This window comes from Corythoichthys intestinalis, chromosome 2 (genome assembly GCF_030265065.1).
Source record: "Corythoichthys intestinalis isolate RoL2023-P3 chromosome 2, ASM3026506v1, whole genome shotgun sequence".
In the NCBI taxonomy this organism is placed as follows: domain Eukaryota; kingdom Metazoa; phylum Chordata; class Actinopteri; order Syngnathiformes; family Syngnathidae; genus Corythoichthys; species Corythoichthys intestinalis.
This window is the reverse complement of record NC_080396.1, coordinates 23,564,827-23,578,818: the sequence shown is the minus strand read 5'-3', so window position 1 is coordinate 23,578,818 and position 13,992 is coordinate 23,564,827. Positions and strand designations below refer to the sequence as shown.

The following is a 13,992-nucleotide window of genomic DNA, read 5'->3' as shown; positions in this document are numbered from 1 at the left end:
CCAGACCTGAATCCAATCGAGAATCTGTGGACAGAGCTGAAGACTGCTGTTCACAAACACTCTCCATCCAACCTCACTGAGCTCGAGCTGTTTTGCAAGGAAGAATGGGCAAGAATGTCAGTCTCTCGATGTGCAAAACTGATAGAAACATACCCCAAGCGACTTGCAGCTGTAATTGGAGCAAAAGGTGGCGCTACAAAGTATTAACGCAAGGGGGCCGAATAATATTGCACGCCCCACTTTTCAGTTTTTTATTTGTTAAAAAAGTTTAAATTATCCAATAAATTTTGTTCCACTTCACGATTGTGTCCCACTTGTTGTTGATTCTTGACAAAAAATTAAAATTTTATATCTTTATGTTTAAAGCCTGAAATGTGGCGAAAGGTTGCAAGGTTCAAGGGGGCCGAATACTTTTGCAAGGCACTGTACATTCAACATACGGTACATAAGTACTGTATTTGTTTATTATAACAATAAATCAACAAGATGGCATTAACATGATTAACATCCTCTTAAAGCGATCCATGGATAGAAAGACTTGTACTTCTTAAAAGATAAATGTTAGTACAAGTTATAGGAATTTTATGTTAAAACCCCTCTGAATGTTTTCGATTTATTAAAATATGTAAAAATTTCCATCGAAAAATAAACTCTTAGCTCGCCATTGTTGATGTCAGTAATTACACCATGCTCACTCATGGTACTAACCCATTAAATCAGTTGGACCCATGCGCCAGCAGAGGGCGCCAAACACCAAAAAGCAAGTAACAAGCGGACATTTCACTGTACTGTCATTTTAATCTGTTTGAGCGGGGCATGTGCGTTAATTGCGTCAAATATTTTAACGTGATTGATTTGAAAAATTAATTACCACCCGTTAACGCGATATATTTGACAGCCCTAGTTATTACCTCACCCACATGCCGGTGGTTTGTCTTGTTTGAAAATGTGGAAGTTGAGATTCACTCTCGTTTTTACTTGAAGTTAATCGACCACATAAAACGGGAAATATTGTCATTTGAGTTTTATAGTTTTATTGCCCTCATCAATAAACATTAAAACGCTGCATGGACTGCGGGTTTATCGCCATATTTGCATCATTTTTTGTCCTATTTCAAAACCGAAAGCACCACGAAAAAAACATATCCCAGGAGCCATTGTGAGGTCACGAAGGACTGATGTAATGTGAACATTTTTAATAAATTGCCGAGCGAGCGCAACCTAAGGAGAGGGAGGCGAAGTAGCGAGCGACAGCCGGTTGGATTGAGCGAGTGACTTTGACACGTGCGGAATGAATCGAAAACTACATTTATTCATTTTCATTCATTCCTTTTATCATGCCGCTTATCCTCACGAGTGTTACAGGTGCTTGAGCCTATCCCAGCTAACTATGGGAAGGGTACAGGCAGGGAATTGGTTGCCAGCCAATTGCAGGGCACAAAGAGACAAACAACCATTCACGCATACCTATGGACAATTTAGAAAGGTCAACCCACCACCACACGTTTTTGGGATGCGGGAGAAAACCCACGGAGGCACGGGGAGAAGATGCAAACTCCACACAGGAAGTCCGGAGCCAGGGATTAAACCCTTGGTCTCAGAACTGTGAGGCGGATGTGTTAACCACTCGGCCACCATGCCGCCAAAAAACTAAATTTAGCACAAGCTAATGCTAATGACTATAAGCCGCCACCCACCAAATGTGACAGGAAAACGGCATTTGTGGATAGATAAGCCGCACTGGACTATAAGCCGCAGCTGTCCCCACTGTATTATTGGATATTTACACCAAAGATATTAACTGGTAAAACTTTTTGACAGCAGCATCATATGACTGTCATAAGACCAAATGAACCACCATGAAGCTTTGAACCAATTGCTTCAAGCTTAATTTGGCTATCACTGCTTCCTTGGGGGAGACAGTCAACCTCTGCTGCCACCTGCTGTCAACACTTTTGTTGTCCAACATGCCTCCTACTATGCAATGTAGCACTACAGATGTAAATAACAATCAAAATTCATAATCTGTTCTTAATATTTATTCAGTTACTGTTCCAATTGTTTCATTAATTGCTAGTTATGGCATTTGGTAACACTTTATTTGACAGTGTCTTGGACAGTATTTGACAGACAGATAAGACTGTAATTAGAAAATCATAATTATGACATGACACTGTCATGAACATTAATGAATGCTTATAACAGATGCCATTTAGTGTTATCCAGCAAATGATCTAACTTTAAATGGATGTAAAAGATCCGAGCTCGACATAAATGGAGTTAGTGACATAATTTGCCGGAGGACACTTAATGACATTTCTCATAAGCATTGAGTACTGCCCATGATGGTGTCATGTCATAATTATTACAGTCTTATGACACCGCTGTCAAATTAAATGTGTTACCAAATACCATGAGTAGCAATTAATGAAACAACTGGAACAGTAACTGAATAAATAATTTGCACAGAACATGAATTTTGATAGCTTTTATTTCTGTAGCGCTGCAATTGACGCTAGGAGGAATATTGGACAACAACAGTTTTGACAGCAGGTGGCAGCAGAGGTTGACTGACTAGCACTTAATGAAAAGACTACAGCAGTAAATGAATAAATAATTCACACAGAAAATTAATTTTGATTGCTGTTGACATCTGTAGTGTTGCAATGCGTGCTAGGAGGCATGTGTTATCAACCCAAATAAATCAACAAATAAGATGCACTGGACAATAAGCCGCAGGATTCAAAATGAAGGAAAAAAGTAGCGGCCTATAGCCTGAAAATTACGCTATATACGTTTTATAAAGTGATGGGTGCAATACCTAACCTCACAAAGAGATATCATCCAAACCCTTTTGGGGTTGGATGATATAATCTATACTAGTATGTATATATTTTTCCCCACTATTTTGCACTGTTAGTCTACTGTACATAACCTGTTTTCACCATAGCATGTTGTAAAGGCCAAAAACGGTTTTGACCATACCTTGTCTTTCTGTTGAATTATCAAATATAAAATTATTCAGTCCTATATTTTTCTGTTGAATGTTTATGTTATAAATATCATCAAGCTTCAAAACGGTTCATCGAGCATGTTTGGTTCTCAATAGGATATCAATATCACAAATTTTGACATAAATGTTTGGGGGGGGGGTCTTTTCGGGTCCAAAATGTTGATTATAATTGGTCGGTGAAGAAAACAACAGTTTGGACATTAAGGTTACGGTGTCCTGAAAAAAGGGACCCAACCATACCATTGTGAACAATTTTTTCTTTGAAATATAAAGACACAATTTAAGGCATGGAAAATCTGACAAAATAGGCCAGGACCTTAAAGAGTTAACTATAAGACTAACTATAAATTAACTATAATCTGGAGAATTTGCTCTCCTATGGGTCACTTTCTATTATTTCAGGACATTTTTGGATCAGTTCTTTGATGTCTCATTAGCTGCCATTGACGGCAATGGACGTCTAATCCATTTTGCCTGGCAGGGGCGAAGTGACTGAAAATCTGAACTATGGGAGAGACAGCAAAGCATCCCTAGGTAATTTATCCAGAAATCACATTTTCTAGTTTTCGAGACAAGTACGATCATTCGTTTGCGCAAGGCGATAACACAAGAACTACAACACCCACAATGCACGACGGCAGTTTGCGGTGACGTCATGCCCAAAAAGCAACAGCGGGCGGTCAGTTTGTCAACTCGGTGGCGTGTTTGTGCGCGTCCGGGCACAAAAGTGCTCAGACGCAATGGAGACACTTTCTCCTCCGACTACATTGCGGTAGGTCTTTAGTTCGAGGTGCGCCAAAGGTCAATTTGCATGAAATGTTGACATGACATCAATAATTCGCCGCTCCGTTGGAGGAAAAGGAAGGAGATGACGTCAGAGGTGACGACGTTGGTCGTTGCAAGAAGCAGTCTACAGGCGAACTGACTGACGGACCAACCAACCTGGAACTGGGACTGATAGCGGTAGAAACTATCCAACCGAATCTCGTTCAGGATCCTTGCGAAGAGGGGACCAGAATGCCACGGAGGAAACAATCCAACCCGCAGCCCGTCAAATGTGAGCTCCTATCCTGTTTTATCCTCTATTAATTTCGTGAGTGACAAGCAAGATAGGTAACACTTTAAAAGAACTTTTTATTTATTTATTTTTATTTTTTTTAAGTTTTCAAATTTTTCGTGTAAGTAAGAGGAAGTAGTCCGACTGGTCCAACTCATTTACAGTATTGACTTTACTTGCTCTTCCTCCTCCTCTTTGTGTGTCTTATCGCATCCTGACCTGAACGTTGTCTGGCTTTCACACTTCTTCCTGTTTCCACTTCCGTACCAAACCCTCCTCACCTCCTCGTCTTTGTTTTTCTTCATCACTTCCTACTTCTATCTGTATTGTTCCATCAATTTGACTATTTTAGGCATAGGAGTTTGACTTTTGGGGCAGGGGGGGGGGCACAAAATGTTGATGACCCCGAAACACCGTGTCAGCAATAAAATTAACTTACACGAATATTTATAATAATAAGTTGAAAATGAGCGTTATTTTGTTTCCCATTGTTCTTGAGGGGAATTCTAAATCAGGCTGCTGGCAGGACAGCTATACTTTTCGCCCAGATCATCATCCATTGAATATGGTACGTCCGCCGGTGTCGTGCCAATGTAGTTACCTCAGTCAAAAGTTGCATCTCCTGGGCGGAGCCATATGGAGGTAGATTTGTGTCTTCATTATTCAATCAAAAAAAAAAAAAAGTTGCTTCAATCAAAATATATATTTTCAATGAAAAAAAGTCACACTAATAAACAAAAATGTATTTGAATGCAAAAATAAATTTGAAACAAAAAAAAAAATGCTTTAGAAAGCTGTTTTTATTTGAATTTTTTGGGGGGTATTGAAGTCTTTTTTTTTTTTTTTGATTGAAGCAACTTTTTTGATTTAAGTGATGTTGTTTTGTGTTTGGGCATCATTTTGGCTAGGACATTTGTGTCTTTATTATTCAATCAAAAAATAAGTTACTTCATACAAAAAAATATATATTTTCAAAAGAAAAATCACTTTAATCGAAAAAAGAAACAACTCAATCACAGAAAAAGGTTTTTGAATGCCAAAAAAAAGACTCAAAAATTTGCATTTGGACACTTAATTTTTCATTTTAAAAAGTTTTCTTTGATTTTAGCAATCCTTTTTGTGTTTGGGCCATATTATGAGCAGGACATTTGTGTCTAAATCATTCAACCCCCTCAAAAGTTGCTGGAATCAAAAAAATATATATTTTCAATCAAAGAAAAAAAATCATTTGAAAAATAAAATTGCCCTCCCCTGTTTTTTTATTTTTTTGGGGGGGGAAATAATATGCAAAGCAAATGACCGTCTAAGGTGCTAGTCACATGATCTGTTCGAAAAATAATTTTGACCCATTATAAAAATATCTTTTTTTGTTGTTGTTGTTGTTCATTTCATTCATTTTTGTTGTATGTTTTCTTGCTTTACAACTTTTATATATATATAAATATATATGAAAGTCAATTACATGCAATGACACTTTTCGGACACCAGGCGGGGCCTGCCCCCCCCTTAAACTCCGCTTATGATTTTAGGCTTTATCAGGTTGAAGAGCAAGCTTTAAGGAAAATTTGTTGAAGCTTTTGACTTAAATGTTTTGTCTTTTGACTCTTCTTCTTAGCACATCTTCACTGGTTTCTGCTTGCTCTCAGGTGTAAAAATCAAGGCCTGGGATCAGGCCAGTCACATAAAACGTCAGACCAGCGAAAGTAAATCAGGTGCATCGATCTCGTGTTTCTCAATGAAATAACATTTTAAGTACAAATAAATAAATAAATACGGATTATTTTTTTTCCTCCTTGAAAGCAAAACAAAAAATGTTTAAATTCATTCAATCATTTTCTCTATCGCTTGTCCTCACAAGGGTCATGGAGGTGTTCGAGCCTATCTGTTGGTTAAGATAGGGCAGGAGGCGGGGTACACCCTGAACTGGTTGTCAGCCAGTCATGGGGCACACATAAAGACACACAACTACAGTATTCAGACTTGACATGTGCCGATTACCGGTTTCAAGGGATACCGTGGTATGAAAACGTCACGGTTTCAAAACCGCAAACATTTTCCGTCTTACCGTCCCTACACTATTAGCTATTTTTTATGTCCCCAAAATGCAGGGAGAAATCCCTTGCTTGTAGCTGGAAGGCTCAAACCCCCCCCCACCACCACCACCACCATCTGTTGCTCAGTGTCAGTGAGTCAGCTGTGCTATACGATGGCTGGAGGAGGTGAAACTCCTGAAATTTTTCCACCATTGAAGAAAACGAAATAGCTCGTATGGAACTACTTCGGCTCCTAAAAAAGTTACAGACGGCCGGGCTGCCGAGGACGCAATACTTCAAATATGACGTCGCATTCAGAGCCATGGAAAACAGAGTTGCGACACTCCCATCGGGACCCATTATACGATTTTACTTCAGGGTACTTCCGGGTTGTGGAGCCTCGGGTAGTTCAAAACATTGCTTCGACGAGGGGGGACCACATTCATATGAATGGCTGGTTGCAAGCATATTCGGAGGTAAGTTGATGAAAAAAACGATTCCTTTTGAATTTTCAACGTTCTGTATTCTATCAGAGGCGCTTTATGATATACTAGTTAGGGCTGCAGCTATTAATTATTTCAGTAGTCGATTAATCGATGAACTAGTTAGTTCGAATAATCGAATAAGGAACATGAAAAATTAAAATACCTGAGCTGAGCCTCAAACGGTATTAAAAAAAAAAAAAAGAGGACCTATGTACAACAAAATGACAATTTGCTAACTTACATAGCAAAAGTCCGCTAGCTTAAATGCGATAAAATGCTAACATTTTTTTAATGCTCTTAACAAATGGTTCAGACACATATTCCCACAAAAAAAACGGCTAAATATTCCTATAAACTAAATTATGAATGCATTAAAAAAACATTAGCTCAAACAAAAACTTAGCTTATGTTGGTCTCAACAGGGAGCAGTTGGATTCAGCCATGTGAAATGAGGCAGACCAGAGGACAGTTTATCCACCCTAATCGATAAAAATAAATGCTAACACTTTCAAAACAAACCATTACAACGGCACTTTAATTAAACGAATACTCAAAGCTATAAAATTTAATTTAAATATTTTTTTCTATAATCGAATACTCGAGTTAATCGAATAATCATGGCAGCACTAGTACTAGTATATGTTGAGCTGTATTTTGATGTGCGTGGCGTAGTTATACATATATTTTATCTTGGTTGGTGAGCGATTTTATCCTACCCTTTAAGCTTACTCTGCTAACTGGGAAGGTATCGCCTGGGATGAATTGATTAAGTCATTACCTCTTTTTAATTGTCATTTAAATTGTCAACTATTTCAGAGGCCCTTTGTGACGTCCACACTGATCTGTATTTGAGAGTACAGTATTGGTAGACGACCAGCTTTCACGTGCTTATTACCGTAATTTCCAGAATATAACGCGCACTTTTTTTCCCCAAAATCAACTTGTAAAATCATGGTGCGCATTATGAACGGGTACTTGGATGGAGACAGAAAAGTATATATATTATATATATATATATTAGGGCTGTCAAACAATTAAAATTTTTAATCGAGTTAATTACAGCTTAAAAATTAATTAATCGCAATTAATCGCAATTCAAACCATCTATGAAATATGCCATATTTTTCTGTAAATTGTTGGAATGGAAAGATAAGACACAAGATGGATATATACATTCAACATACGGTACATAAGGATTGTATTTGTTTATTATAACAATAAATCAACAAGATGGCATTAACATTGTTAACATTCTGTTAAAGCAATCCATGGATAGAAAGACTTGTAGTTCTTAAAAGATAATGTTAGTACAAGTTATAGAAATTTTGTATTAAAACCCCTCTTAATGTTTTCGTTTTAATAAAATTTGTAAAATTTTCAAACAAAAAATAAACTAGTAGCTCGCCATTGTTGATGTCAATAATTACACCATGCTCACTCATTGTACTAACCCACAAAATCATTTGGACCCAAGCTCCATTAGAGGGTGCGAAATAACAAAAAACAAGTAACAAGCGGACATTATGCTGCTGTCATTTTAATCTGTTTGAGTGGGGCATGTGCGTTAATTGCGTCAAATATTTTAACGTGATTAATTAAAAAAAATCAATTACCGCCCGTTAACACGATAATTTTTACAGCCCTAGTTTATATTCAAAGTTTATATGGATCAATAGCATGCACGCACTGTCTGCATGTCACACACACATACTGTGCAGGCAGTTTGCCCCGACTCTCGGCCATGTAAGTCATCTTGAAATATTACTCATATAGAACAGAGAAAACCGAGCATTCTCAGGCTTATACTCAAACCATTTTTATTTTTTTATGATTGTTGTCAAGTTCGACCCTTCCCCAAAAGCCGTGTTCAAGGCAAGCTAGCTGCACCGCTACCGTAGTGCGCCGTCTCTCTCGCTCTTTGATGACGTAATTGCTGCATGAATTCTGATTTGGGAGACTTGACAGTTCAGACCGCCGCAACATTCTGGAAAAATGTGGCCCAGATCAGATTTAAACCACATACGAAAGTGATCCAGATCGGATTTGAAATGGTCCTCTTCTATGCAACTTGTCCCATTCAGGCCGTCAATGCCTCACTCGAGTCGGAAAAACACGGATTCGTGCATTTAGACCTGCAGTGTGGACCTAGCCTTAGACTTCACTCTCCGTGTCAAACAGCTGAACAGGACATGTTTCAAAGAAAAAACAAAAATATGTGTTTACTACCTCTTTCCATTTTTTTGTTTTGTTTTTGTTTTCATAAAAATGTAACTGAATTAAAACATTCACTATTAAGAAGTATAAAACTAAAGATTTGCACAATTCTTAGGTCAATGTTTCAAAATAATTATAGGTAAAGACAATATTTACTGATTTTTGTTGTCTTTTTTAAGTAGAATAGAAACATTTGAAAAATAATATTTGCCATTCTTTTTTCTTTTTTTGATAAAAACAAATATATAAATAAAAATGAAAAAAATAAACGTTTGAAAAATATAATATTTGAAACCCCCCCTTTTTTTTTTTGTAAAAAATAAATAAAAGAATCTTTGCGCTTAAGAGGCTTAAAAAAAGGTTTTGACAATTTCTAGGTCTAAATGAGTAATTAACTATTAAAATAGTTATATAGTAATTAATTATAATCAATTAGTTGTCGATTAGTCCAAATGGATTGGACTTTTATCAGAATCAATGGCAGCCATTTTTGATATGCTTCCAGTGGAGTTGGAAAATGGCGGTGCATCGTGCAACCCTGGCTGTCTGGTCATTGATGGTGACGTTCTAATCAATGGAGATATGCAGTTCAGCAACTCTGAAATCATGGGATTGGATGAGGATTCTGGTAAGGAAACAACATCCGTGCATCCGTGCTCATAGACACATTCTTAAGGTTGGTTCTTTGTGCCACTCTCAGGTGTGACGGTGTTCTCTCTCTGTGTGGACGAAGATCCGTCAGAATTAACTGACACAGTGTTCCCACCATTCCTCTCATGTAAAGCCTGTGGGCAGCTTCTCTGTGACTCGCCACTGGGAGGCTCTTTTCAACTGGGTAAACTCAACTCAAGTACCCCCCTGGGTTGTTTACAAATGTTTTGAAATGGTCTACATTATACAGTATCATGATCTGTATGACCATCAGTATTATTTTTTTCTGTCCAGGAATGGGCCAAGATCTTCAAACTGAGGTTTCCTGTGTTACATGTGAAGGTGGAGCGCAGGGTGCTACATCACTAAAGTTGACTCACAATTCCAAAATGGCTGACGGGAAAAAAAGGAACAAAAGGAGAAGTGTTGCAAATGCTGACCTTTCTCAGAAAGTATACTCCTGCTCTTTGTGTGCCTTCACCTCCCGCTACTCCAACCACCTGAAACGACACATGAACATCCATGATGGACAGAAACCATACCGCTGCCCATTATGCCCCTATGCTTCCACCCAGCTGGTCAACCTGCAGCGCCATGCACGTACACACACAGGGGAAAAGCCGTACCGCTGCCATCAGTGCCATTATGCCTGCAGTTCCCTTGGCAACCTGCGTCGGCACCAGCGCTTGCACACGTTGGACCGCACGCCAAGGCGAAGCAAGGACATCAGAAGAACCAGTAGGAGAAAAGTGAAAAGCGAAACAAGTAGTGTACTCTGAATTCCTTGGCTGAGTAGTTGGTGCTTTCACTTTGCGGTTCTAAAGTCACTTCTCCTTCTTCCCTTTCATTTTAGCTGCCTCGGACCTGACGCTGCAGGTTTCTCAGAAGTCGGCTTATCTGAACGACGCCTCGAGGCCATTGCCAGTCCTGCTTTTCCCACTGTGTTGCCGGTTGTGCGGCCTTACACTGGAGGAAGCTGACCTGGATGACATCAATATGGAAGATCGCAAGGAAAGCAATAGACAGGTGTGGTAACCCTTTACAGCAATGGTGTTACCAGGATGCCAGGTGTGGGTGGGCATTAGTCTTACCTGGGGGGGCAACAAAACAAAAAAAAGCTACAATGCTCAAGTAGGTCGAAATCCAGCGTAGGGCTACTTCACCTTAAAACATGTTTTGTTTTCTTCTTGAGATAACTGTTGTTGTGATTTGGTCTAAACAAATAAAAGTTTATTTGATTTTATTTGACTTAGAAAACATCCATAACTGAACAGCATGGACATGTAGGTGACAATGTTTTTTTAGGTAACCCATTTTGGTTCCTCGGTTTTATTATTATTACTATAGTTATTCTTTTTTCCGCAGCCCCTTTGAGCTCAATTTAACCCCCTTAGAATGCTTCAAAATGCAACAAAATAGGCTGGCAGGTCAAGACAGGCGTAATCTTTGATACCGTGTAAAGACAAATTCCAAATACACTATGCAGCGCCCCCTAGCAGTCATTCTTTGTCCCACCGATGCTTTGAGCCCTACTTTGACCCCCCTCAAAATGCTTCAAAACTCACCAAACTCAACAGCCAGGTGAACACTGGTGAAATCTAAATATGCGTAAATGTGTGTAGCGCCCCCTAGGAACAAAACCAATATTTCTTTTTTTTTTTTTTTAAGGTGAAAGGGGGTAACAACGCAAAGGTTAATACTTAGAACACATCAGTACTAGAGGTGTGCAAAATTTCCGATTCTTAGATTATTCGCGATTCGGCCGTGGAAGATTCGAGAACGATTCACAAAAATCCAAATTCCGATTACTGAAATATGCCAAGTAAAGCGGAAGTACAACACACTCAGCACGCCGCGCGGTCAATGAGGAACGGAGCGAGAGTAGCTAAACATCATGCTTCTCATTACCTGGCCCCTCGGGTAATGCCAATGCTCAACTCACGGCTCTAGCTCAACTCATGCCATGAGATAAAAAAACACAACAACAACCCAGCCCTGCAAGGCTGTTGTAGCGAACCTTCCAAGCAAACCTAATTAACTTTTTATCTAAAATACTCCTAAATCGGTAAAATATTGACTTGAATCTATCTTTAACATAGTTTTAAAACTTTCACATGTCGAAAGTAGACAAAAGGGAAATTATGGAATAACGGGAGCAATTTTAACAACTTTAACGGTTGATTCACAACATTAAATTAATTGAATGTAGTTTAAAGCTGCTGATACAGAATGGGGACTGGAGTTTTTTATTTACTGTTATTTTTGTATATTTGTTTACTGGTATATGTTAACTTGATACTGAAATAGTAGTTTGGTTTAGCCTGAGAGTATTTTTGAACAATTTTGGAACTAATGTACAAAACATTTAAAAAAAAAAAAAAAAAAAAAAAAAAAAAAAAAAAGGAGGGGGGTGCATCAATAATCGTTTTATAATCGAATCGGAGCCTCTGAATCGTAATCGTAATCGAATCGTTAGGTGCCCAAAGATTCCCAGCTCTAATCAGTACTATATGAATTGGATACCATACACGGTACCCAGAATGCCGTTAGTACTACATCCAGTTTTCTTTGGGTGGGCAGAGCGTGTCCGTGGGTGGATGTTTTTTGGGGGTAAATAAATGAATAAAAATGTTGAGTTAACTGGAGTTTTGCAATTGTATGGATTATAAGCCATCTAATAGCAATATTTAGACGAAGAGTCTTACAAAAACGCGCAGTCTTGAAATACAGTCTTCACAAACAAACAAAAACAATCCAATTCATTGCAACTGCAGATATGGCCTGGTTTGTTCATATATCGACCATAAGATGTCACCATTGTGCTTTCAAACTTATCAGATGCGGTTAAAATATGAAAACCTCTGATACTTACTTTTGTAGCCCTTTTATAGCACCATATAATGTGAACGTGAAAAATATGCTTAAGTCGGTGAATAGCCACTGGCTCGCAAAGTTAAAAATAAGTCAGTGAACAGTCGCTGTAAAATTGGTCAAATGGATTTGAAGTCTATTGTGAATGCTATTGGATGAATTAAGTAGAGTATTTTATATTTACTTCTATTTTATATACATATACAATATATATAAATTATTCTATATTTATGTTATTTTTTTAGGTGTGCCACCGCTGTTCATTGGACCCACTAGTGAAAGATGGCGCTAATTCTCTCCGAAATGGACTTGGACCTTTGGAGTCGCGCCAACCTGGCAGCCGGCCTTACCGGTGCCCTCTATGCCCCTTCATGTCCCATTACCCCAACCATTTGGCCCGCCACGCCCACATCCACTCTGTTGAGAAACCGCACCGCTGTCCACAATGCACCTACAGCTCCTCCCACCTAGACAACCTCAAACGGCACCTGCGTGTGCACACAGGCGAGAAACCATACCAGTGCTTGTCGTGTAGCTACGCCTGCGGCAACCTGGCTAACCTTCGCCGCCACGAGCGCATCCACTCAGGCGCCAAGCCGTTCCACTGTGACATTTGCAGCTACTCGTGCAACCAGAGCATGAATTTAAAGAGACACATGTTGCGACACACTGGGGAGAAACCGTACGCTTGTGCTGAGTGCGAGTACACCACAGGACACTTGGATAATTACAAACGGCATCAGAGGAAACATTAACAAAGGGTGGTAAACTAGGACAACATTGGTTGGGATAAACATCAGGAGAACCAGGCACACAGTTAAGGTGTTTGGTCATCTATCTGTGTTCTCTCAAGAAATGGCAATAGGTGATAATTTGGGACCGACTTCAAACTCGATCCAATCTCTGGTGCTTTTACTCCATTTCCGGTCACATCTTAAAGGTGAATGGCAACACAAGGTATACATGACCTTCAATGTGAAAGATGGTTGCTCAAAGTATTTAAGTATGCAAATGGGGAATTTCCTAGACTATTGCTAAAGGAGAAAATAACAGACGAATATACAGACGAAGTCCGTTTTATCTCTTGGGTTTCTCTGCATTGTGCAGCCACAATCATCAACCATCAACTAACCCTTGTCCGGAACAAACTCCTCACACATCTGATAGCCTAACACTGAGGCTTACTTCTTTTCTTGATGCTGTTTTTCTAGCAAAATCCATGTGTAAAAACAACTTCTAAAGTTATGATTCACAAGTAAACATCTTTATTTCTGCACATGGGTATTTCCGACGTCACGAGGAAGGGTTAAGCGCATTTAGTTGCCTGAAATGGTTTTGGCATGGATAAAATGTCTGCCCATGCGTAGAGGGGCCATATTCATGAAATATAAGCTTCTGGCAACATTTTTCTCCACTAAAACACATCTGAAAAATGAAATTCGGTGTTTATCAGTTTAGTAAAGAAGGGTCTTTCCACTCAAATGCACATGGTGTTCTTTCCCTTTAACTCAGTTTCCTTCCCACTGACAGACTGTAAAGACCAGACCTTATAGATCATCTTTGTTTCTAATTCGAGTTTTGCATTATTCATGCCAATCATTGTTCATTTGTTCATCAACAATTTGCTGTACATAAATTAATTTGTATTGTGAATTTAATAATATAAAC

At 38.8% G+C, this 13,992-nt stretch overlaps 1 protein-coding gene across 2 annotated transcripts; it reads left to right on the top strand.

The window, feature by feature from the left end:
• The first annotated feature begins 3,659 nt into the window (after positions 1–3,659).
• LOC130931244 (zinc finger protein 513-like) lies at positions 3,660–13,981 on the top strand. Of its 2 annotated transcripts, none has more exons than XM_057859869.1 (7): positions 3,660–3,785; positions 3,875–4,070; positions 9,308–9,430; positions 9,503–9,637; positions 9,748–10,218; positions 10,307–10,479; positions 12,570–13,981. In XM_057859869.1, the coding sequence occupies exons 1-7, from the start codon at positions 3,669–3,671 to the stop codon at positions 13,077–13,079; spliced, it is 1,725 nt and encodes a 574-aa protein (XP_057715852.1). In that variant the 5' UTR covers positions 3,660–3,668; the 3' UTR covers positions 13,080–13,981. The 2 variants fall into 2 exon arrangements, with proteins under 2 accessions (XP_057715852.1, XP_057715861.1); XM_057859878.1 differs by having other exon boundaries at positions 3,672–3,785; positions 3,869–4,070.
• Positions 13,982–13,992: the final 11 nt, after the last annotated feature.